General features: G+C 37.7%; 1 protein-coding gene across 13 annotated transcripts in view; it reads left to right on the top strand.

Annotated features, from left to right (window-relative positions):
* DLG2 (discs large MAGUK scaffold protein 2) overlaps positions 1 to 27,511 on the top strand; it is a 2,228,225-nt gene that overhangs the window by 1,423,271 nt on the left and 777,443 nt on the right. For all 13 annotated transcript variants that reach the window (XM_077964104.1, XM_077964105.1, XM_015115421.3 and 10 more), the window contains one exon: positions 16,935 to 16,988. In XM_077964104.1, the coding sequence (XP_077820230.1) occupies positions 16,935 to 16,988 (54 nt within the window). The remainder of the gene's footprint in view (positions 1 to 16,934; positions 16,989 to 27,511) is intronic.

Raw genomic sequence — 27,511 nt, 5'->3', positions numbered from 1 at the left:
AGATGAGGGAGGTGAGAGGTTAAAAACAACTGGAACAAAGGCACTAAGGCATGAAAGAGCAGTATGAAATGAGAATATGTTACTAACTTTCTCCAACTTGTGATCTGACACTTTGAACATTACAGAAGAAGCAAGGCCAGAACAACCAGGATGAGAGCTGGGTCATATTTAAGGTCAGGAATTATACAGGTAAATCATAAAAACAACACTAAATAAATCGGGCCCACAGACAAAGGCACTGGAGTCTCAGAAGAGAACCTCAAGTTAAGAAAGAAATGATTTTCAGAAACCTGGCTTAATTATCCCTGCTACCTGTGGCCTGACCTACAGGTTGACAATGGTGCCTAGAATTGAGGATATATCCATGGAGAAGCAGAGAATGTTTGTGCACAGATGTGAAAGATTGAAAGAAATGTAGACAGTGAGCTGAGATCCGGCCACTGCATCCCAGCCTGAGCGACAGAGCGAGACTCCCTCTCAAAAAAAAAAAAAAAGAAAAAAGAAAAAGAAATATAGAAAAAGAAAAGCAGATGAGAAACGATGTGGTCTCAAAGAAAGAGACTGAGAGAAATGAGGTAAGATAGGCTGGACTGTGACTTTCTGGGTCCCCCAAAACTCCCAGTTCTTAGCTCCAGTTTACCAGGCGGCCTGCCTTGCTGTGCTTCTTGTCCTTTTAGCCTGACAACAACTTCCAAATTTTGCTTAAGCCAGTGCAAGTGGATTTCTATTCTCACAACCACAGAACTTTAAGATAGGGGTCAGTTAGTGACTAGTGGTACAGGGATAGGATACAGTGCTACTAGAAGAGGTGGGACAGAATTGAAGAGAAGACAAACAAATCAGCTGAGAACACTGGTCTTCAAAGTGAAGTTGTATCCTTCAGGACTTAACTCCTATCCCCTTCCACAAGCCTTCCCTTTTGCCTAATAACTAAAAGGCATGCCTTCTCCCTCCTTACTTCAACCCTGATTAACACCCCTCTGAGGAAAAATAAGAATAGGGAAACTTCTTACCAACTGCTTTAATCTATACTTTTGTATGCAGTCATCACAATACCAACATGAAATGACCCATTGTTACTACCTACATTTTAGAGGATCAGTGGGGTTAAGTACCTTGTTTAAAATCATGTGGCCAGTAAGACAAGTAGAGAACTTAGGTCTTGTAACCATAATCCCATCTGCCTTTCTTCATGCCTGTCATGGGACTTTGTCCCTATTTCTCTTGTGCATTTTTTTCTGCTTTGGATTATAAGCATTTGGGAGGTTTCTTTTATTTCCACATGGCACTATGAATTCCTTGCAGGGCAAGACTATGCACTTCTCCTCTTCCTACTTTCTGCAGTGCCAAGTGTGGTGTCTTAAGTATGTTCACTAAGTAAATCTGCATAGATGGAATGATGAATACTTAAGAAGGGAAAATTTAGGCAACAACGAAATGATAATGAGGAAATTATCCTTCTTGCCTCAAATAAATTCTTAAACTCTGTCTCCTGAACTCCAGCATCACATCCACTGACTCTGCCTCTCTGGTCCCTGGATGTATAGTTTGAACCATCATATGTTGAGGTCAGCTCTAAATAGGATTTGATCAGTGATGACTTTCAGTCCCAGTTCATGGTGTTCCAAGTGTGTTTTGTCCTTTCTGGATTCTAAATATTACTTAATCCTCATCATCCTCATTCATTATAACTCATCATCCTCAATCATGCTGGATTCATTTCCCTATTTCTTTCCTCTTAACCTCGCTTTGCATTTGTTTAGTAATACCCCAATTTTTAGTCCATTTCCTTCTGAAGAATATGAACAAGTCTATTAATGGAATTTCTATTAGTATAGGAATAAATATGACACTCAATCTATGGAGATGTTCAATTTAAGGCAGAGCAGGGAACTACACCAGAAGTGACCTGGATAATTACAACAGCTTGGGACTGCAAGAACATTTGCAGATTGCTGGTAAAGTGGAATGAAACTGTCACTTTGGGTTTTTAACAAAAAAGCAAGAGCCTGCTATCTTTATATCTTCCTCACTTGTGAAGTTTGCATTTTCTTTGACTACTGGTCTTGTGATGCCTGTGCATATACATCTGGAGGCCACGAAAAACTACCACCAGGTGCAGGGTGCCTTCTTTGTATTCCAGTATTGCTCGTTATAAAATGTTTTGATGACTCATTAAAATGAAATATTATCATAGATATATGTTATTATACAATAGAGTAAAACTTATATTCTGCCACTTCCACTTTCCATACCCATCCCGGGAATTGCAAAAATAGAACCCCAAGCTTATTTGTTACAGAACAGAAAAATAGACAGCTGTTCAGAGTTAATAATGGCAGTCCTCTTCCATGTAGCAAACCAAAATTTAAAAATATACACACATTAAAACCTGAAAAGCTTTAATGAGCTAATACTAGATATGTTATATTTGTTGAAGCTTCATTTAGATATTTTTATTTAGCAAGAAGATGCTTAGGAGCAATGGGATTTCTCATTTTCATCATGTAGAGTTGAAAAAATTATACCAATGTTTTACACTCGATGCTGCTGCTGCTAAGACTACTTCTACTACTACGACCTATCTTCCTTATATTTATTTATTGTGTTACAATTTTCAAAGTAGTATAAACTAGATTACTTCTCGTTACAACTTTCACAATTAGGCAAGACAAGTTTTCTTATCTTCATAGTAGTTATACGAAAATTAAAGCTTAGAAAGTTGAAATGGCCAGGATCAGCAATGGTTAAACAGTAAGACATAATGTAGTAGGACTAAAATCTGAGTTCAGTTTTTATTCTGATTCAGAGTTTCAGCTACTTGAAGGATCCTTCTTCCACCATTTGCTATCTTGGATAAATTACTCAAATTATCTGAGCCTAAGTCTCATCCAATGTAAAATTAGGTGTTATATGTAACTTTCTAGCATTGTTTGAAATCTAATAAAATAATGTGAATTAAACTCTTAACACAGTGCCTGACCAAAAAATGTGCCCAGTAAAGGTCATTATTACTGTTGCTGCAAATTTTTAAATGTTATCCCAAATATATACATTTACAAATTGCATAATGTCCTTATATATGGCTACATTTGCTTCTTGAAGAACCACATGATATTGACTAAATAATAATTTTTAACATCTATACATGAATAGAAAGTTTCAGAGATATTAAATTAATCAGCTAAGATCATTGTAGAAGTGAGGACAAAGGTCTTAAATCCCAGACAGATAATCCAAGTTCTAAACTCTTTTATTACTACTTTTATGATATTCAAAATTAGGCTAGTATTAAAATCAGGAATCATACAATTTTCATTATAGTTGCATATAACCTTAGAAATAATTCAGAGAGTTAAGTGACTTGACTAAGTTCTACGGGGTCGCAGCCAGTCCTAGAAGACTCGTCTGCTAAATCCAAGTGCAGGACTGGAAAGTGCTCATCCTATAACATAAAAACATAAGATACAAAAGTTCTTATCCAGTATGAGTGGGTGAGGAGGAGTCATGAGATGATTGCAAATATATTTATAAGGAAGTTACCATCTCCTTTCTAGTTGGTTAGGGAAAACCTTTATAAAACAAATGAAGGTTCCTGAGTACCTGGGATTACAATTCCAGTGGATAAAGGAGTCTGAGAGCACAGAAGAGAGAGTCCCAGCCTGGGAATCATCATTTCACACTCCAACTTGTGACAGAGTTTCCACATACCAGAAAACAACCTGCTCCCAGTCCTCCTCCTCCTTTTTTCATTCTTTTCTCTTGTTATTTCCCCATCTCTCCTCTAGCCCACAGCAACAGATAATATTCCTCCTTCTTTATGTTAAACACAGAGTTGTAGCATTGTGCCAGGCCTACTAGGAGGTAAATTGAACAAGCAGTATCCTTGCTTTATAGAATAATTGAAAGTAAGAAAGTCACCGGAAAACTGAGAAAGCATGAGTAACATAGACACTGCCACTGTGGGAAGCTAGAACAGCTGTGGGGCTAGGAACTGGTTGGCATTTTAGATCCAGAGATTTGTAGGCTCTTGGCTTGTAGAACAAAGACTTCATTGCCTAGTTGATGACAATATACAAACACATCTGCAGAATATATTCTTTGGCATCAGCAAATGCCAGCAGTATTTAGTGAGCCTCTATTTTTCTAGTCCCCATTCACTTCTTCTTTTTATGTTATTTTTCTCCATGTTTTTCCTCATTGGAAATGATTCCAAATTGAACATTAATTTTGAAGAAAAATGGGTTGAGGGGAGATTCTTAGACTTACAGATGTTATCAGAATTTAAAATAAGGGAAAATGAAACTAAAATATTCTCTATCCTGTTATCTTGTAATGTGCACCCAAGTACCATTGTTTAGAAACAAGTCTTGGAACATCCTCCAGGCCCACCATAAACATGAGCACATTATAGATTACTAATGGATAACAGTAAACTAACTCATACTTCATCTTTGCCTCTCTCCCTAACGTTTCCTCTCACACAAAAGAACCATTCTAGATATAAAATATTTTAAGACTTTCTCTATGGCTTCACCTGTTATGTTTCAAATCTTAGTGTATGATCTAGTGTCAAATTATGGTGAGTAGGGGAAAAATGAAGGCAGAACAATTTTTTTTCTGGAGTTATAGCTTATATAAAATGGATAAAGGCAAGAATGGAATAATTCTTAGCTTCACTTCAAATCTTTTTTACTCTTTATATAGAAGAGAACTCCTTGCTGCTGATTACATGGTTCTTAGGCCAGAAAATTAACCTGTTTACAAGAAAAACAAAACATGAACTATGAACATAGAGCAAGAGGACCATATATAGATTTTTGAGGTGCCTTGTCTAAGGCATACAGGACATTATCCTTCAGCCAAGTCATTAGAAACCAATTTATATAATTGTTCCTTATCAAATTTAACTTTTGTCTTTTATTTCTGCATGCTTTTCTTAATGTTCTGTCTTCTAGCTTTTTATGTCTGAGTGGTAAAAACAGATCATTTCCCAGAATGAAGGGTTATACAGCATCCCTGCTTTCTTTACAGTATTTCCTAGTAGGATGAACTTTACAAGGAGTAAAATCAGATCTTTCATGAGAAATGGACTATTAGAGGTCATTTCACTTTTTATTCCTTAAAAAATAAAAATAAATGGGGAGACTCAGTAAATGCTGAATTACTGAACTGACTGGGTCTAAAACTAAGATCTCCTGACTCCCTAGTTCTGCCGTCTTTATATTAGGAACATAATTCCTTGACAGGAGTGTGGTTATTTCCAGGGAGACAGAGTGCCTGATTTTTTATAGCCATGCAGGAACCACCTGGGTTGTCAGGTTGATTCCATTACAAATGACTCAAAACTTTATGTTTCTATTAAAAATACAAATACTATGCAGCCATAAAAAGGAATGAATAAACAGCATTTGCAGTGACCTGGATGAGACTGGAGACTATTATTCTAAGTGAAGCTACTCAGAAATGGAAAACCAAACATTGTATGTTCTCACTGATATGTGGGAGCTAAGCTATGAGGACGCAAAGGCATAAGAATGATGCAATGGACTTTGGGAATTTTAGGGGAATAGTGAAAGGGGGGCAAGGGATAGAAGACTACAAATATGGTGCAGTGTATACTGCTCGGGTGATGGGTGCGCCAAAATCTCACAAATCACCACTAAATAACTTACTCATGTAACCAAATACCACCTGTACCCCAATAACTTATAACAAAAAAGATGATTATGGAGTAAAGGATGAAAATTGCATTCATTTGTAATATAAGACATGAGGCTTTGAATAAATGTCTAGTTTTGGGTAAATCTTTGGGGATATGTTCTCACATTTTGTCTGGAAAGTTTGAGAAATGCTGTAGATGTCATTTTGCTTTGTCATGATTTTTGAGTTCTTAGTTTTTTTCCCCAAATCCCATGCTTCCTCCCACCTAACTTCTCCTGAAACGTACAGTGGAATAGTAAGTTAGAGGAAGTAACACTGCCAGCAGCTACCGTCCTTGTTCCACACAGGGTAGTGGTAAGACAAGAATATGGATTTGGAGTCAAGAGGAGTGAGGCTTGGCTCCAGCTGGTTATTAGTCTGGTGATCTTGGATAAGTTGTGTTACAGGTCCATGCCTCACTTTCCTTATTATAATCATAACTGGAATATGTACTTCATAGGGTTGCAATGCGGAATAGGGAAGAATAAGCACAAAGTAACAGTGTATAGTTAGCATAGACAAGTCTTTCTGCTTATATTTTCCTTAATTTTCATGCTCTGCAGTGAATAGCATGGTCTGGAGTACATGACAGGCTCCAGATGCTCACACATGGACACCATAAGGCAGTGTGGTACAAGAACTCGTCACCAGAGGGCAGCATGCAGTTACCCCTTTCTACCCATTTTATCTAATTCTGTTGCCTCAAGAGTTTCTCACGAATTGTAACTCCTGTTGCTGTGACTCTAGTCCAATAGGTCTAAAAATCAATTAACAATTACTGTTTGAGTGTTTGAGTGTGTGTTGTATGCCCAGCACAGTTAGGAGTGTAGGTGGAGTGGCTGGTGAAGAAGTAGAGAGGAGGACCCTGACCTCAAAATGATTACAATTTCTGCAAGGAGACTTGAATACCACACATGAACCAATTAGCTATCAACATGTATAAAAATAGAAATAAATGTTAATTAAGAATGTCAGGGTTTAGTTCTTTCACATAACTTATTTCCTTTAATATTTAAAATTCAGTGTGATCTGAAGTAATACAAATAACGAGTGCTTTAAAATGTGGGGAATAGGATGTATAGACTGAGTCCTTCAGTGATATGAGTAAAGTGTCATGGAGCATCTGGAACTTTAGATTGTTCTTGCAGGATGGAAATAATTTGGTTAGAGAGATAAGATTGAGGACTGCAACTGATTTAGGATGTAGGAGAAGGAAGAAATGAAAACAAAGACATTGTGGTAGGCATGAGCAAGGTATGTGCTTGGAGTAGTAAGGATCCTTGCCTGGTGGAGGAAAAGAGAGAAGAAGGATGGAAACTAAATAGCAATAATTTAGTGATCCCCCATTGTGTAAAAAATCATTATCCATGTACTACGGACAAAATAAGCCCTACCTTAACCTAAAGAACCAGGTTATTGACAGCTTGCTCCAAATTCTGGCACCTAAATCTGGATAATACAACTGTACTGCTAAGATTATAACTCTTGAGTAGCTTAGCAACAAGGAGCAGATGGTATCCACATGGATCTTTCCAGGAATAGCACCACATGGAGTGAATCAGTGAATTAAGTAGGTATGGTTATTATGGCATGGGGCACATTGACTAAACCACATTTGAGATTTAAGCTAATGACTCCATTTTTTGTGGGATCTTCAGAAATAATGTGCATAAATAAAGCAGTTAGATTTGTAAAAGCTCGGTGTGAATCAGTAGGGTTTGAGGCATTATGGCCTAATGGTGAAAAGCGAAGGGCTTAGAATCAGAACACCTGGGTTTGAATCTCAGTTTTGCTTCCTTCTAGCCATCTGACATTTTGAGAAATTCACAGAATCATTCTGTACCTCTATTTACTTATCTATAGACAAGGGAAAATTCCATCAATCCTTCTGGGGTTCTGTAAGGGGTAAACAATAAAACACAAGTAAAAAGCTTACCATATTTGCTTGGTACACAGTAGGTAGTTGGTTAATCAATGTTAATTCCCTTTCATTTCACTATAGAATTAAATGAATGTGTGTGATATACTTTATGTAGCATGACATTGGTGGTCGATATAATTGCCAATTTGAGTTTCAGTGTTGATCTGTAGATGCAGTTTTAGTCAGTAATTTAGTCTAGCCTTTTATACTAAGTGTAAGTAGGTATATGGCGAGCATGCAGGATGGAGATCCGAAGGATCTTCATACTAACAGTTCAAGCAATCACCATTTCTTCATCAAAATAGGATTGATTCTAGAAAAAAACTTATAAAGTAAAGAAAACTCTCTTCGGCATGGGGCACATTGACTAAACCACATTTGAGATTTGAGCTAATGGCTCAATTTTTTGTGTGGGATCTACTGGTCTCTACTTCTGTGCTTCATTCTCCAGGATGCCCCATCATTTCTGCACTAGGAAAAAAGGGAAGACCAACTCAGCCTATCTGAGGTATTTAGGATATTCATAGGATATTCATTTATTTTCTGCAAAATACTTTACTACTTTGTATTTTAAAGGAGGATCAAACAGAGATGGTAATTCTCCAGTCCAAGGGGATAAAAAATACAAATGGTGAGTTTTCAAGGATAAGTAAGACAAATTGTGTTGACTAGAACAGACTTTGCTTATCAAATCTTAATAGGGTACAGAAGCAAATGTATTGCAATGGTTAGGATTTATCCACTTTGGAGCCAGGCTATCATTGTCTGACTCTTGGTCCTGCTATTACCAGCTGAATGACCTTGGGCAAATTACTTAACGTTATTAGTTTTCTTATCTGAAAGTGAGAGTAATATTATTCTTATTATTAAGAGTTCAGGCAAGCAGAGTCAAATTGATTTCAAACCAAAACATGAATCTTCCATCCTGTTACCTTGTTTTCTGAGCTAGTCTGGTGTTAAGCTAGGTAGGTAACCATCCAGGCATTTCATTAAATGCTAGGGAAAGGTACCACAATCTTAGCTTCCTCCAAAGTTGCTTCCTTTAGACATCCTGCCACAGTCTGCAGGATGAACTAGCCAAGCCCTCAGGCACTCACATAGTTTATTCAGCACTGTTCTTGCCTCAATAAGACTAGTGGTCCTATGTCTTATGTCTCTGTAGAGCAGGTGACAAGCCATAGCCACTGGATGATATTAGTAGTGATGACTTAGAGCTGGGCTGGATTGAACTGCACCCACCTAGTTGTCTTGTAGAGAAGGAACTTAAAAGGAGAAGAAAATCTAGGAAAGCAAAAAATAATCTCAGTAATAAGTATAATAACCTAAGAAACTTTTTTTTTTTTTTTTGAGACAGAGTCTCCCCAGGCTGGAGTGCAGTGGCACAATCTCAGCTCACTGCCACCTCCACCTCTGGGGGTTCCAACCATTCTCCTGCCTCAGTCTCCCAAGTAGCTGGGTTACAGGCACCCGCCCCCATGCCCGGCTAATTTTTCTATCTTTAGTAGAGACAGGGTTTCACCATGTTGGCCAGGCTGGTCTCAAACTCCTGACTTCAAGTGATCTGCCCAGCTTGGCATCCCAAAATGCTGGGATTACAGGCATGATCCACCATTCCTGGCCTATACATGCATTTTTTACTCAGCTAAATTCTTGAGAAATCGGTTAACTGGAAAATAGCACTGTTCCATTTTTTAAGTGGGGGTTTGCAAGATATTAAGGGACCCAAATACCTCTGATAATTGGGGAATTGAATCAGAGTCAGAACAGTGATAAATTTCTCTTCAGACTGTAAAAGAGAAACTAGCAACTTTCCAGGCAGAAAATAATTGCATTTTCAGTTTGGGAGCCTAGAAAAGCTCAGGCAAAAAAATCAGATGTTGGCGTTACCCTTATGGACTCTGGGGTTAGAAAAACATGGGTTTAAAAACTGCTCATGGCACCTCTTAGATTTGTGACTAGGCAAGTGACTTGGTCAATTGGGATCTTCTTTTCTTCCTTTCTTCTCTCTTTCATTCCTTCCTTCTTTCTTTTTAATGGGAACAATAATGTTTTCTTAGAACACTGTAAAAATTAAATGCATTCATATGTCTTCAAGTACTTATAGCATTCCTGAAACATAATAATCACCTTATATATGCTTAATACTTTATTATTGTTATTCTTGTTATCCTCAGTTTTGATACTATGTAATTGTGAGATCTGGGTTACATCATATTCTTTGTCTTCATTTTCATATTTTTAGAATGTAAGAGTGTAATTAAGTGTTCCTTAAGATCTCAGCTTTAAAAGTTCTATGATTCTAGAATATATTTGTTCTTCCTCTCTCACACAACCATCGATGTGTCTTTAATCAGTCAATTACCAATTTATTTGAGGCTTACTCAAAGAATGCCTGAATCAGTCAGTCTGGGTATCCTGGGGCTATTGGCCTTTTCCTACGCATGCCTCCTACAGGCCTCTTCTCATGGCACACTGGGCCTCAGCAACTACACCAGAGGAAGGAGGGGAAGGTTCTTGGGCCAGCCAAGATAACGGCACATTAAATAAATTTAGATTTGAACTGGCTTGTAACTTGTTGATCAACAGTAAAAATTAGGATCTGACCAGGTGTGGTGGCTCACACCTGTAATTCCAGCATCTGGGGAGGCCGAGGCAGGTGGATCACTTGAGTCCAGGAGTTTGAGACAAGCCTGGGCAATATAGCAAAACCCTGTCTCTACAAAAAATACAAAAATCAGCCAGGCATGGTGATACATGCCTGTAGTCCCAACTATTTGGGAGGCTGAAGTGGGAGGATGGCTTGAGCTTGGGAGGCAGAGGTTGTAGTAAGCCAAGATGGCACCACTGCACACCAGCCTGGGTGACAAGGTAAGACCCTATCTGGAAAAAAAAAAAAATTAGAATCCAGACATAACTGGTGAAATCTGTTTTTATTCTAAGGGGCAGTAGAACATGGCTCTGGAGCCAGATTGCTTGGGTTTGAAGATTTACCAGCTATTTACCAGCTGTGTGACTTTGAGAAAGTTATTTAACCTCTGTTTCCTCACTTCTACTTTGAGAATAATAGTGCTTGTCTCATAGAATTGTGTGAGGATTAAATAAGTTAATTTACATAAAGTATTTGCTATATAAGTGCACACTCTTATTATCTGTCCCACTATTAATATATCAAGGGATTTAGATGTGGCAGGGTCATAATAATACAAACCTTCAAGTCATGATAATTATAGGTTCCAGGTAAATCCTCCAAATAGGAGTAGGGTCCTGCCAGCACCTAGAGATGTGGAACTCCAGCCTAAAAGATTGTGGAAAAGAGGGAAAGGAAAGACAGGGTTTCAGTTCCAATGGAGAACTAAAATGTGATTCAGGAAATGAAAGCGGAAGTCACTTCCCCAACCACCCCACATTTTTCTTTCCAGAGTAAGCCAACATAATAGAGGGTTATGGGGAAAAGTCTAATACACACTACAGTTATCCTGGGTTCAACACTCAGCATATCTAATCCAGTACTTAATGTTAGATGTCTTACTTCAAAGTTGATGGGGTGTGTGGGTAGTAACCTCAATATTCTACTTCCCTAGCCAGGATTAGCATATGATCTGATTGGGGCTCATCCTGATGGCAATCTTCTGTGTGAATTGTGAAGCAAAAAGTCTGCTAGCATGCTATCTAGTAGCTGCTGGTCTAAAACAGCTAATATTTACTTAGAGGTTCTGGGATCTCCAACTCTCATAATGAAATCACACACACACACACACACACACACACACACACACACACACACCCACACACAGGACTCATTTTCAAACTTTCAGTGGCTTCCATTTTGTTTCAAAATGTCATGCCATACCATACATAAAAGTCATTTATGGGGCCTGTGTCCCTCTAAATAGACAAGAAATCTTGCCCATTCAGTAATCCTGTCCTGTAAGGCTGATAAGATAAGTCAAAAGTATCCAAAAGCAGCTCATATGTTATTCTTGCCATATTTTACCGCCTATTTAAATTGGCGTAATGACAATCACCTGCCTTCCATTTGCATGTCCCAGATCAGTTGAAATCCCTGCGTAGTTCCTAGTACCATGAGTGTTGCTGTTCATTTCTTGCTGATCTAGTTCTCTCCTTTTCTATCTTACTTCTTAAAAGTCTAGGTATTAGATTAAGTCTTTTGACCTTCCCACTGATTAGTCTACACTTCTTGGAGTTAAGCTTCATGAGAGTGTTTCTTGGCTGACTAGCTACTGTACATTTCCTGCCAATACCTTGCTTGAGGAGGCTTCTTCACCATAGTTGGCTTCATGACCACCTGCCCACATATGTCAGAGGGATTTCCCATATCTGACACTTAACACATATCAAGAGGTAACCACGTTAGTCAAAATCAATGAACTCCTTTGTAAAGTTGCATTCATTTTGTCAGATTCTTTTTATTTAGAGTCTCTTGGAAGCAAGCCAAAAAAGTGTATCTATTACTAGTATAAACGAAATTGTTCATGTAATATGAGAACATTTGTATGTCATATGGAGCCCAAGGATAGGAAAATGGCTGACATTTATTAATAACTTGATCTAATAGTTTAAATTATATCAGTATTCCTTCTGCTTACTTCTTGCTTCTCTGTAATTAGCTGTACTAGTCCCTTTTGCTGAAAACTGGCTTTCTCTGCATGGAAGAGAATGTCATATAAAAGGCAAACAACATAAAAAAAGGCTTCAAGTTTGGTTTACTCAAGAAATAGTTTTTTTTATTTTTCTTCCTCCCTTATAGTTTCAAAAATCTTGCCTAGATGTATATAAAAACAAGTCTTGAAGTTTCTGATTAAAAGAAGATTTTGTTCTAGATTTTTCATAAATCTCTTTCCAGTTAATGGAAATAAGCATATTAAAGAAGGACACTAGAATCTGCTGAGCCACCAGTTTGATTTTGGCATCCAATTAAAGAGGATATCCAAAAGGAAGAAAGATAGTATATGGCCAGATGTGGTGGCTCATGCCTGTACTCCCAGCACTTTGAAGGCCGAGGCGGGTGGATCACATGAGGTCAGGAGTTTGAGACCAGCCTGGCCAACATGGCAAAACCGCATCTCTACTAAAAATACAAAAATTAGCCGAGCCTGGTGGCAGGTACCTGTAATTCCAGCTACTTGGGAGGCTGAGGCAGGAGAATCACTTAAACCTGGAAGGCGAAGGTTGCAGTGAGCTGAGATTGTACTACTGCACTCCAGCCTGGGTGACAGAGTGAGACCCCATCTCAAAAAAAAAAAAAAAAAGATGGTGTATATGGCAGCGCAGTGTGAAGTGTGGAGAAAATACTTGATGGGAACTATCAAAGCAACTGGATAGTTGGTTTTTAAGACTCAGAAACAAACTAGATTAAACTAGTTATAACCTCTCTTGACTGTAAAAGTGAACAAAGAATCAGGAGCCAGATGAGCTAAAGGAAGGTTTGGAATTACCAACTGGTGAGAAGAGCACACTCATGGGCCATGTTTGGAATTCAACTACACTCTGTAGTCTGGGGTGGGCTGTGAAGGTCCTGAAGCAGGGCAGTGGGAGGGTCTTCAGAGAGCCTGGTGTAGCAGCACAGTGGGGTAGTGTGTCATTCAGAGGAACCTACTGTGGCATCTCTTTGGCAGTCACACCAGGGTGTTACCAATGTCAGATGTATGTGATATATGTTTATTGTGATACAACCTTGTTTGTTCATGCATTTTTAATGACTTTTAGAGAGGTAGGTATTAACTGTGGCTTCTGGATCCTTTTGGCACAAAGAAGGAAAAATAAACTTTCCATATAACATAGATTCCACATAACATAGATCTTGTCCTTTAAGTTCTTGTCCTCTACTTCAAGTGGAGTCCATTCACAGACTCCACATCCTAGAGTTATGAAATTATTATTATTTTATTAAAGCTGAATTTAGTAAAGTAATAGTGACTAAACAAAGAAAGAAAGTGATACTGGATATTGGAAAAGTAGTCACAGTCTTGTTGATATCATGAGATTTTGGGGTTCTGGTTATCTTAGAAGTGCTCTACAAAGCTCGCAAAGATATATTACTTTCCTTTATACCTACTTCTATACTTTATCACTACATTTAGTCAATAAATTCTAAGTGTTTCTCAATATTCTTTGAGCTCCTTCTATATACCCAAGTGCTGTAGAGAATTCTAGAAAAGTATACAATACTTGTCAATTTTTAGACATATAGTCTTCTTGGAAGGACTAAATTTACATTAAAAAATGAAAAATAGCAACATAAACATACAAAAGTTTTAAATGGCATTATATAGGAAATGGACTTATGTATAAAATTTATTCCCATAACACATTATTATAATCTATAAGAAAAAAAGCAAAGATGGGATGAAAGCCTCAAATCAAGTTAATACATATTTATTAATCAAAACTATACTAGAAAATATGGGGAAATGCAGGAATTGCATGTGATATTCAGAGAGTTTTCAGTCTCGTCTTGGATATGAGGCACACTTTCGTGAGTCATGGAAACCAAACAGAAAGCATAGGAGAGATGTCATCAAAACTAAAAACCTTTTTAAAAATACATACTAAGGCTTCACTAGACTGTGTTCAGCATCTAACCTGCAGTATCCTTAGGCATCTTTTGCCTTCAGGGTGGTCTTTGCTTTGTCTAATTCTTGTATGGTACTCTAGTATAGAGCTCACATATCACTGCAAACTCATGATAGAACCACCTAGATCCTGGGATTTTGAAGCAGCTTAGTGGGGAAAAATGAATTTTGAGGTCAGAAAAAAAAACGGTATTCAAATGTTAAATCTCATTTTCACCGAGCCTCATTTTCCTCATATATAACATAGAAATAGTGATAATAATGTCTCATCAATATGGTTTTGTGGAGATTAAATGAAGACATATATGCTTATGTATATATTTAATAAACGGTAATACATACTTAATAATCAGTAATTATTATTATTATTGCTTTTGACATGAGCTGTTTTAGAACCACAATCTAAACAGGCATCTTATTAGTGCAATTGCAGCCACTAACATAGCATTGAGATCTCTGCAGTGTAAACAGTTTACAAGCCATTCAATAATATATCTTTACAGTAGTCTATCTCAAGAGACGCTTACTACTAATAATATTTAACATTAATTCTGAAATTTGCAGTTTACAAAGCACTTTCAACTATATCACCTCATTTGATCTTCAACCATTTTGGAAAGTTGTTACTACTATTTCCAATCTATAGGGAAGGAAAATTAGTCAGAGAGGGTTAGTGGACTTGCCCTAAGATCACATCACTAGGAAGTCACTAAACCCCCAAATCATACAATCAGAAAGTTGCTAAACCAACCTTGAGCCCATGTCTTCTGACTGCAAACCTCATACCTTTTTCTCTTCTCTACAGGCCTCTTATTTTTTTTTAGTAAGATCCAGTGAAAAATGCCTTTCTCCAGAGTCTTTATTTACCCACAAGATACATCCCATTGAGAATCATGAAAATATTATGACTAACTAGTTGATCCATTATACAGATATGTATGCCAAGGTTATGTTTTCCACGCCCAGTGTTTTTGGTAAAGACATGAATTTTGTTTTGTAAAACCTGCTGGATTGCTATTTGTTTTATCATTTGATTAGGATCCCACAGAACAGATTGGCATTAAAAAGCTGTTAAGTCTGTTAACTCCAGAGGGCACAGCTAATGAAATATCCCAAAATTTGAGCACTTTCCAAAACCACCATGTCATATAGAAGAACTCTGTATTAATCAGGATGAAAGTATGTCTTTTATCTAAACGAAATCTATAATTTGAGACAAAGATTAAAGATCCTTTGGGGGATAAAGCAAAAGTTGCTGTGAAAATTCTAGAAACTAAAAAGTAAAGATAGCTCTACTCAATATTCATGAAGTTAGATTGGTGATGCAAATAGAGATTGCAATCTCTTATTTTCTAATGATTTGGCTTGTAGCACTCCTATATCAGTTTTATGCAGTTTCCCACTAAACTTTAAAGAGAATTACTGCAAATCGTACAGTTTTTTTTTTTTAAAAAAAGAAAGTTGAAACTATCCAATATGATTTTCTCTCATATTTGACTGTTAATGTTCTATTTAGGGATTTCTAAGGTTTATGATTAGAGTTGCATAAATAATAAAATACAGCAAGGCATGGTGGCTCACGCCTGTAATCCCAGCACTTTGGGAGGCCGAGGTGGGCGAATTACGAGGTCAGGAGTTCGAGACCAGCCTGGTCAATACGGTGAAACCCCATCTCGACTAAAAGTACAAAAGTAACCTGAGCGCAGTGGCGCATGCTTGTAGTCCTAGCTACTCAGGAGGATGAGACAGAAGAATTGCTTGAACCTGGGAGGCAGAGGTTGCAGTGAGCCAAGATCGCACCACTGCACACTCCAGCATGGGCGACAGAGGAAGAATTTGTCTCAAAAAAAAAAAAAAAAAAAAGAAAAGAAAATACAAGATACAGCATATATATTATGTAAACATAGATGTTGATAAGTGAAGCCTTTTTGTATTGAATATAGCATACTCTCAAAAGGCAGTTTGAAGAAAATAACTATGAATATTGGTTTAGGTTTCATTTTGCTTCCTTGAGAGAGAAATCAAATTCTTTTAGCAAAGTCATTTCATAAACAAATGATACAGGTCAAGTGAGATAGCTCATGCCTGTAATCCGAGCACTTTGGGAGTCCAGGGCAGGTAGATCACAAGGTCAGGAAATCAAGACCATCTTGGTCAACATGGGAAACCCCGTCTCTACTAAAAGTACAAAAGTTAGCCGGCGTGGCGGTGCGTGTCTGTAATCCCAGCTATTTGGGAGGCTGAGGCAGGAGAATTGCTTGAACCCAGGAGGCGGAGGCTGCAGTGAGCCGAGATCATGCCACTGCACTCTAGCCTGGGTGACAGAGCCAGAGCGAGACGCTTATCTCAAAAATAAAAAAGAAAGAAAGAAAGAAAATACAAGCTTTAACTCTCATCTAATTTATTAGAAATCCTTGCCTTACACATAGTAGAAATCCTCACCTCCTACACTGTTTTGTAGAATGTAAGAGAAAATGAATGTAAATTCTATGAATGCTTACTTTATTTCTTTATGTGGTAAATGTAACAAATATTTGAGGTGGGGGAAGGTACAGGAAATCTTAGTCATTTTATTTATCCCACTAACACTTGACACAGTGCCTGTACAGGTCCTCAAGAAATGCCTGCTGAGCTCTTTGTTAAATAAGTTAAGCTAAATAATCTGTCTCAGAATACATTATTCATTGTTTAATTTTTTTTTTTATTTCTTTTTTCAGGCCAGTCCTGCTCCTATAATTGTCAACACAGATACTTTGGACACAATTCCTTATGTAAGTAACTTTTTCATTAATACCTTCTTTTAAAACTGTGGTAGAACTTAATTGGCTGAATTTAAATTCAATTGATATTTAGTTTCACCCAAACGAAATAATCTTATGGAATGACATGTAGTTTTGTAAATTTTCTTTTAATAATTTCTAAATCTTGTCTTAGTAATCAAATATTTCCCTCTTTCATTCATGTTTTGTAAAATACAAGGGCCCATCATGAAAAAAAAAAAAATAGACAACGCTGTTCAAATAGTGTTAGTTTGCTAAGTGGCTCACTGAAAAGAGACTGAATTGCTCATAGACACGAGCAAACTTCTTTGGGTTTCTTATGAAAGGAATATTGAAGTCAATTTCTATGACAGAGTCTGGAACCTAGAGTAAGTAATCAATAAATATTTTTATGGATTTTTTGGTCTTCTAATAAGAAGTGGACAAAAGTTTTGTGAGGATAGAGCCTACCTATATATAATGAAAGTTATGGTTTCATAAAAGCATGGAGCATGATCAAGCAAATCAATGAAGCCTAGATTCTGTACCTGTAACACAACCACTATAATGGCGAAAGTTCTTGAAGACAGAGTCTGGCTAGGCAGAGAAGATTGGAGACCAGCTATAGGCCACAGTGTGGGTGAGTGGTTGACATTATGGAGGTCCAACAAGGCTTTGTGAGTGGGCTGTAGCTGATGAGTGGAGGATAGTGATCAAAGAAGATGGGACAGCCACAGATGCATGCTAGACAGGGGTATGAAGCTGAGAAGAAGGGCTGCCGGGGTAATGGACAAGAACAAACAGATTCCTTCCCTTTGATTAAATGTGTAAAGCACATAAAGCACTTAGAACAGTACCTAGCACAAAGTAAGTACTTGGTAAGTACTGGCTCTTCGCAGTTTTAGCCCACAGCCTCAAATCCCTTCAATGACCAACCAAATCACAGAAACAAATGGAGCAGTCAGAGTAGGGACTGTGGGGAATAGAAAGCACATGGCCATTTAAAGAGAGCAACTGCCACTTGGAACCTACTGGTGCCAGATCATTTTACAAAATAAGATGGAAATTTGTACATGTTTGCAATTTCTAAATACAGGCAACTAATTTTCAAAAGTGCAAACACTGTGTCTGCCAAACAAAGTGTGTCTAGTCCATAGGCTGCCTTTTGAGAGATGTTACCTCAAAGGAACTGGCAGTCCTGAGCAGGTTCTGCAATCTGGGACTCAGTCACAGGGGAGCAGAATGTCAGAACTGGAGTACAAGGTTGGGACTTGAGATAAGAATGAGGAACTAAAACTGGGACACAGGGTCAGGCCAAGAATAACAGCAAGCTTGACTTAATGCTGAATCACCTGAACTACTGAACTAGGGCTTCTTAAATCTTTCTGCACAAGAATAGTTTGGGACCAGACCGGAAACAAGGTTAAGCTTACTAGAAGGAATCAAGAGGCCCCAACACTGGAAAGTAAAGGGCTCTATAGAAGGAAACAAAGCAATGTCTTAAAGGCACCTACATCCACTATTCTCTCACTCCTCATACCTTTCTTTACTTACCAAACATCTGTAACAGGGTATGCCTAACACTGTTGTAGGCACTTAACAAATTTTAACTCATTTAATCCTCATAACAATCCTTTGAGGTAGGTACTATTAATTTCTCCATTTTACAGATGGGGAAAATGAGTCATAAAGAGGTCAAGTAACTGGTTCGAGGACTCACAGTAAAAGGCAGAGTTGAGTCAATCCAGATAGCCTGGCTGTAGAGTTAGAAATGTTATTTAACTTCTAACATGTTTCTTTCTTCCCTCCCTTGTTTTCTGCCTGTCAGCTTGGGAACATAGTTTCCTTACTTACTCCCCTGATACATGCAGATTTGGATGAGAGATAACTTGTCACAGAAGCTTCAATACATTCAGGATAGGGATCCATATATATATGAAGGAATCTTACGTCCCAAAAAATCTCTTCACTATAACCATTGTCAAAGCATGTGAGCAGTGCCCTCAAGAAGTAGGCCTGGAGCACAGAGTTGATTTTGTAAATAAGACCACTTTCTTGTGGTGGATCTATATTATTTCACATCTTCCTGTTAGGGTTCTGGTGGCGTAACTGCCAGATGCCCTCATGTGGAAATAATTTATCAGTAAGATCTAAGGGTCTTGTGTAGACATGTTCAATTGGTATCCCAATTGATTAGCTAGTAAAATCAGTCACAAATAACAAATTCATCAAATTATTCCTATTCTTCCAAACATCAGGTTTGTATCTGACTTTGACTCCTTCAAAAATTACTTTTATTCAACTTTTTTTGTTGTTATTGTTGAGTCAGTCTTGCTCTGTCACCCAGGCTGGAGTGCAAATGGCCTGATCTTGGCTCACTGCAACCTCCACCTCCCAGGTTCAAGTGACTCTCTTGCCTCAGCCTCCTGAGTAGCTGGGACTACAGGAGTACACCACCATGCCCTGCTAATTTTTTTTTTTTTTGTATTTTTTAGTAGAGACACGTTTTCGCCATGTTGCACAGGCTGATCTTGAACTTCTGATCTCAGTGATCTGCCAGCCTCAGCCTCCCAAAGTGCTGAGATTACAGGTGTGACCTACTGTGCCTGGCCTAATCAACTTTTTCATACTTAATGGAACCCACTTTGTGCTTCCTTAAGGGTAACGATCTTTATAGTGGTTTGTGAGCAGCTTGATATGAGGAAAATGTCCCAATTATCATGGTAGTATGTTCTTAAGTAATGTATTTAATCTTTATGCACCTAAATTAACCTATAAGATAGGACTTATAATACCTGCCTCAGAGATTTTCTTAGCTTCTGGTTGATAGCAGCTAAAGTATTTATCATTTTTTTGAAAAAAATAAACACTTATGAGGTAAAACATGCTAAATTCTAGGAGAATGGTGAATATGAACACCTTCCCCAATGTAGAAAAAACATGAATACATTATGTATTGAAAATGGCAGATTTAGCGCATACTCATTAATGTGGATAAGCTTTGGTTCTTGGCAGAGTCCCAACTCTCCCCTTTGTTCCTCACTCACTGGGTAACCTTGAACAAATTACTGTTCCTTTCACATTCTATTTTCTCATTCCCCAGTGTTCTATACTTTGTTTTCCTCTTTTCTTCCTCATGTTCTAGTTGTTCACATAATTTCAGCTCTATTTAATGAAAAAACTATTTCAGAGTTCCCTAGGGCATTTTAGGCATGTTGCATAAGAACTTTTCCCTCTTAAAAATATTATCAGAATGCCAAGCTGTAACATATATTAAAGTCTTTATAAAAAATAATTTCATTGCAAGTAAATGTATTAATTTTACTGATTAGCAAATTTGATTTTTGATAGAAACGGTTTTTGTGGAAATGGTTCCTTGGCACAAATGCAAATGACAATTGAATAGCTGCAGGAAATTTCTAGGGTCAAAGGAAATTTTTATGTAAGTATCAAACAAAATACAAAATATATTTAAAGAGACTTCTTTGTATTAAGGAAGATAAGTTGAAAGACATTAGAGCTTGCATTTATGAAGGGGTCACTGAGGTTCTTACACAAAAATGCCTTAAATAAGCTTTGTCTTATATGAGGTCATGATATATTAGGGTTGGGTATAACCTTAAATGTGGCATAGTCTAGCTTCTCATACAAAGCAGGAATCTCTATATGAAAATTAAAATCACCCAAGCAGAAACAAAGAGAGAGAAAAATTATTTTTCCATTTCAATACTATCTAGTTTCTATTTTTTGATCAATATTTTTATTCTTCCCCATTACATGTTGAATATTGTTTCATGCCAGGTACTGAAAATATTTGTTCTTAGGGAGCTCAGAGTGATTAGAGCCTGCTTGTGAATCCAGCTCCCTGAAGGTTGACTCAATCAAATAATAATGCTTTACTCTCTGGTACTCTGTAACCAACTGACATTGCGCTTTCCTCTCCTTTCAGTAGACACTTTAGAGTTCAATATTGAACAGCACCCTCACAAATAGTATTCTTTGTGCTTTAGAAAATAAAATTAATCAGAGAGATTCCAGAATCCTTTTTTATTTTGCTCTAACCTTCTCTAATATTCATTTTGTATTTTGGTAATATTCTGACCTCTTTTATACAAATGCACTGTTGAGAGAGGTATACTTGAGAATCATGCGTTTTAAATCTGTTAAATAACTTGGAGTTCAATCAACACACACCTTCATTTTAAAGATACAGATTTTCTATCTCAACTAGTAAATGGTAGTGCTTGATCTACCATTTACTATTACCTCATGTAGTTGCCAATTTTTGGTGTGTAACCACAACCAAAAAATCAGTGGCAATGAGCATTTTTTTCTTCTCTATTTATCAGTTAGCTAGGACAGTTGCTTCAGGCTGCAGAATACAGTATTCTCACCTTATCCATTGTATCAGGAGACTTGATACATTCCAAGTCTCCTGATGGATGCCTGAAGCTGAAGATAATACCAAACCCTATATACATGAATTTTCCATCTTAACTATCAGGCACTGTGGCCATAACTTTTGCAGTTTGGGGTACAACAGCAAAACTAGCATGATTCTATTTTTCCTTCTTCACAAGTTCATGGATGAAAGATTCATTTTTACTGTAGATCTTAGCAACTTCAGCATACAGTATTTTCTCTTCTTTTTTTTCTTAAGTCAGGAATTTTCATGTTTTCCCTTAAAGGAAGCTTTTTAGGGCTTCTCTTAAGCATATCTGAATTGTCAGCATCACTATTCTTGTGCTTTGGGGCCATTATTAAGTAAAATAAGAGTTACTTGAACAGAAAAACTACCATACAAGGATAGTCAGTTTGATCACCCAGACAGCTACTAAGTGAATAAAGGGCAGGTAACATCTGCAGCACAGATACCCTAAACAAAGAAATGACTCACATCCTGGAAGAGATAGAGTGGGACAGTGAGAGATTTCATCACACTACTCAGAACAGCAAGCAAGTTGGAACTTATGAATTGTTTATTTCTGGAATTTTCCATTTAATATTTTCAGACAATGGTTGACTGTGGATAACTGAAACTGCAGAAAGCAAGACCACAAATAAGGGTAGGGGCAGGAGGGCGGGTCCTGTACCAGGTTGGCTGAGGCATCTCTGCTTCAGAAGTTTCATTCTGGGAACCAGGAGGTGGGACAGTGGCTATCCAGGGTATGTTATTCATATTGTAATAGTCAAAGGACAAGAAATCAAGCCCATGACACAAACACAGTTAAAGCTTCTGCTCACCTTACATCCACCAACACCCAATTGGCCAGAATAAGTCATGTTGCCAAGCTCGAAGTAGGGAAAGAGTGAGTATTTGCTAAACAATAAACTAGTACATCAGGGCCTTAAATAAAGGGCTAAGAATCTGTGTATGTCCCTTTATGAGAAAAATAAAAATAAAAACAAAGCAGATATAAAAGAAAAAATCTTGTACTTTGTATTGGTAGGTCGATGGCCCTAAACAAAGTATCAGAGGGACCTGGTTCAACTGATAGGGAGAGTGAGTGTGTAGATTATTGTGTGTTGTCTAAGGGAAAATATTCAGAGGTAAAAGAAACATCTAGCAAGTATTGACAGTATAATGACTTTACTTTCCTATAAGACACTTCGTTGTCTGAAACTTTGTTTCTAGAGGTAGAAATAATAGTGGAGACAAGGCAGAAGTTTCAGGTCTCTTGCTTTGAAAACCCTCCTAGAAAGTAAGGGAGAGAGAAAAGTAGAAGATAAAGAGAAAACAAAGAAGAGTTAGGTTACGAAGAATATGAGTGGGTCCTTAGTAGTATCACCCATTGGATTTGGCTGCCAAGAAAGTTATTTATGTAAAAGTTATTTGAGGACATTTATAATATCTTTATAATATCAGCAACATTTTTATAGAGTGCTTTCAATGTGAAAAGGCCATTGGATGCAAACAAAACTATGGTTCTCGGGCCAAGCACAAGAGAGTGAACTAAAGGGAAAAAATGACCCCGAAATGGCTGAACACATGAGTGTCAGTGAAAAGAAAAAGGATATTGTGGGTTCAGGGACATAGAGACACAACTGAATTAGCAATGAGCTTCATTCAGGAGCCAGAGTATGGGTTTGTGTCTAAGAGATGTTTTAAGCAACATTTTAAATGGCACTGCTGATTGATTCCAGCATCAGGATGCTGAGGACAACAGCTCTCTGAGGAGGAAGTTGCCATATTACAGAAGTGAGGTGACCAAGTGCTTGTTGTAGGGTTGTACATTTAGACATTAATTTATTTGAGTCACTCTGTAAATAACAAATTCTTATGATTTAGGCTCTGATTCACTTTTAAATGGACCATTTTCCAGAATTGCCTCTGATGGGAAAGAAAACAGAAATATATGTGTTCCTTTGAACCATCCTGGCAGTGATTAATAACAGTATGATATTTTGGAAGAATTTGCTGATTTTAGTACATTTATCTTTCAACAAACATGTTTTCCTCTTTTTGTGGTTTTTCCCATGGACATTGTTAAAACTATATTGTTAATGTTTTTATCTATTGGGAATGCAGTCGTATCCACATTTTAAAATCCTTACCTACCAGGAAACAGCTTTATTTTGTCTAAACTACTCCTTTGAATCAATAAGAATTTAGCGATAGAGGCAAAGCTATCAATATTTGTTCTGGTGTCAAACCTAGCCAATCTAGATTCATTTCTCAACTGCCCCAATCAGCAGAATCCCTACTCTTAACTGCTTGTTACTTTGCTTTAAAAGCAAGAGGTGGGCTCACGCCTGTAATCCCAGCACTTTGGGAGGTCGAGGCAGGTGGATCAGCTGAGGCCAGGAGTTTGAGACTAGCCCAGCCAACATGCCGAAACCCTGTCTCTACTAAAAATAGAAAAAATTACCCGGATGTGGTGGTGGGCGCCTGTAATCCCAGCTACTCAGGAGGCTGAGACAGGATAATCTCTTGGACCGGGGAGACGGAGGTTGCAGAGAGCTGAGATTGTGCCACAGCACTCCCGACCTGGGCAAGAGTGAGACGCTGCCTGAGGAAAAAAAAAAAAAAAATGCAAATTCTGATTCACTAGGTATGGGATGAATCAGTCTGCATTTCTAATAAGCTGCCAGGTGAGGTTGATGCTACTTAGTTGTGCATCATACTTTTAGTAACAAAAGAACATAAAGAGAGAGACCAGCCTTTGGCTTTATGCACAGCTGGGTTGTAAACCCACCTCTGCCAGTTAGTTCTTTTCTTGAGTTTTGGTTACGTCACATCACCTCTCTAAGTCTCTGTTTCATTATATATAAAATAGGAATAATAATACCTGCCTTGCAGGGGTTGTTATGAATACTTATCCTAGTATGAAGAAGGGGCTTAATGAATATTCATCATAAGACTAGGGGTAAGGTGGGTGTATCTATGATAAAATAAAACATTTCTCTGACTTAATCTTGAACTAGTGAGTCAAAATGAGAAGCCACTGCTAGTTCAGGGGTTAGGCCAGTAGTAGTTACGTAGGTCCATGGCTTACCTACCTCTAGACCTTTGCTACTCAGAGTGTGACCCATGGCCTAGTAGCAGCGATATTACCTGGTAGTTTGTGAGCAATAGAATCTAAAGTTCCACCAAGGACCTATTAAATCAAAAACTATGTTTTTTAACAAGAACTTCAGTGATTTGTATGCATATTAAAGTTTGAGAAACACTGCTCAATAAGACAGAAACTTATTTTTTGGTTTGGATCCTGATGTTTTGTTCTTTCACTACGTGTTTTGGCCTGCTGTTGAGACAGCTGCCATTTTCTAAGTCTTTTACTTTAAATATATACACATCTATAGGGAAAGAGCTCTATTTAATTCAACAAATTGAACACACTATGAACAACTACTATGTTGTCCTACTTTCTGGACCTGTGCTTTCCAAAAAAGTAGTTAGAAGTCACATATGGTTATTTAAATTTAATTAAAATAAAATAATATAAAATTACAAATTCAGTTCCTCAGTTGCACTAACCACATTTCAAGTGCTCAGTAGCCAGTAGAGCTAATGGGTGTTGTATTAAACAATGCAGGTATGGAATTGTCCATTATTCCAGAAAGTTCTATCAGACAGAGCTGTTCTAGGTAATACATAATAAGAAAGAAGTAGAAGAAATAGAAAAGATAAGGGAGCTAATTTGTTATCAAGAAATGATTATACTCTAGGTTCTTTATATATATATATATATATATATAGAGAGAGAGAGAGAGAGAGAGAGAGAGAGAACCTAATTAATCATCAAAATTATCCTCCCAACTTTTGTGTGTTGGTTTAATTTCCTCCTTTTTTGAGTTGACTATTTTCAAATTTTCTAAATAGCCAGCACTCTCCAGTAATTGTGGAGTATGCTCAGGTGGACAACATGATCCCTATTCTCATGGCTCTTAAAAGCTTAACTTTTAAGACTCTTAAACATGATACACATGGAGGCAAATGTCAGCAATTACTGAAAACTTTCTTAAAAGTTCAGTGATTCATCATTTTCTTATTGTAGAATTATAAAATTCCTATTTTGGCCAGGCGCAGTGGCTCATGCCTGTAATCCCAGCATTATGGGAAGCTGAGGTGGGCAGATCACCTGAAGTTAGGAGTTCGAGACCAGCCTGGCCAACACGGTGAAAACCCGTCTCTAATAAAAATTCAAAAATTAGCCAAGCACAGTGGCAGATGCCTGTAATCCCAGCTACTTGGGAGACTGAGGCAGGAGAATCACTTGAACTTGGGAGGCAGAGGTTGCAGTGAGCCGAGATCACACCATTGCACTCCAGCCTGAGTGACAGAGTGAGACTCCATCTCAAAAACAAAACAAAACAAAAGCTTATTAAGGTTGGGATGAATTTTTAAAAGCAAAGTCAACAAACAAACAAAAAAATAGAAGACCTGACCTACTTACCATTCACAAACTAATTCACTTTTTTTGCCCTGTATTACCCTTGCAGAGGGCAGTTTGTTGGCTACTGTACTCATAACTTCTCATTGACTGGGAAGCACTTACTTAGGCTTGTCATTTTGGACTTAAAGTGAGGGCCAACGGGAAAATAAAATGGTTGTCCAAGTGGAGAATGTGACTGGTGTGTGAAAGTAGCAATATTGGCCCGTCTTTCTTGGAGAGGTTCCCCTAAAAGCCTCATATACCTGGGCAGAGAAACCACTCTTGTTCAAAGAAGTATAACCTAGCAGAACACTTTTAAGAACAAGGGGGAAATAATCCTGAAAAATATTTGTGTAGCTTCTCAAGCATAATGCTACTCAAGGTGCAGTCTGTGAACTGGCAGCATCAGGTCTCACCGGTCAGATTGTTAGAATCATGGGATCTCCAACTTCTCCCCAAAGCTATAGAATCAGAATCTCTGAGAGTGGAACCAAGAAATCTGTGTTTTTAAAAGCACCTCAGGTGATTCTTAGGCTTGCTGAAGTTTGAGAGATGCTGCTCTACAATTTACAAGACATTTTTAAAAGCTAGTGGGAGACTTTAGGGAGCTCTAGTTGCTAAACTGAAGTGGAAGTGAAAGTTAATTAGGAAATACTGCATACAGGAAGGACAAAATAAAAATATCTAAGGCACAATGATAAGACGTTTAGCATGAATCTGAATGAGTGTTTAATCCTGGTGGGGTTTTTTTTCTTTCTTCTTTTTAAATCATTTGGGAGCTTTAAACATATTCTATTTCATAGTCTAGTGAATAGATATGTTAACGAAAATGGATAATGCATGGTGAAAAGCACATGTTGTTAAACACCCCTTGCTTATCTCTGCCTGGTTCATTCTTACATATCCTAAAGCATTCAGCTTAAATAATGCTTCTTCTAGGAAAGTGAGATTCAGGGTAGAGTTCCTATTATGAGCTTCCCCTGAAGGCTCTTCTTCCTCTCAAAGTAGTTATCACACTGAATTGCAGTTATTTCATTAATAGTTGATCTTTCTCTGTAGAATGTAAACTTCATGAGGCACAAAGAAAATATTGCTTTATTTTTCCCACAGTTGTACCTCAAAAACCCTGCACATTTTTACTGACTGGTGGAAGGCAGGCAGGCAGGCAGGCAGGCAGGAAGGAAGAAAGGGAAGAAGCTACAATAACAAGCCATCCTATTTCAAGGAATCAGAGAAAGGTAGAATTGTGTCTAGCTCTTAAAGAATAAAAAGACATTTCTAGGCAGAGTAGGTAAAAGGCATTCCAAGAAGAGGGAAGTGCAAGTACAAAGGTCAGAGGTCAGGCAACGCATATGTCCTGGGTTTCATCCAGATGGAGCACAGAGCAGTAGCATAATATGAGGTTGGGTTGAGTCTGATTGTGAAGGCCTTTTTGCTTGATATAGACTTTGGACTTTAACATGTAGGCATTGCTGGTAGCATTATCTTCTCATATATTTAGGAAATTATGACATCTGATTTTATCACTCTATTTCTAGGTCTTAATTTTTATCTGCTATATAATAGGTGCCCTGAAATATATGTTGAATAAACCCAAAGACTTAATAGTGATCACCTAAGAACAACTGATACAGGCTGCTCTTGAGCCTTTTCTACATT

This window comes from Macaca mulatta, chromosome 14, assembly GCF_049350105.2.
Source record: "Macaca mulatta isolate MMU2019108-1 chromosome 14, T2T-MMU8v2.0, whole genome shotgun sequence".
NCBI lineage: Eukaryota > Metazoa > Chordata > Mammalia > Primates > Cercopithecidae > Macaca > Macaca mulatta.
The sequence above is the reverse complement of the archived record's forward strand: the minus strand, read 5'-3'. Positions and strand labels throughout refer to the sequence as shown.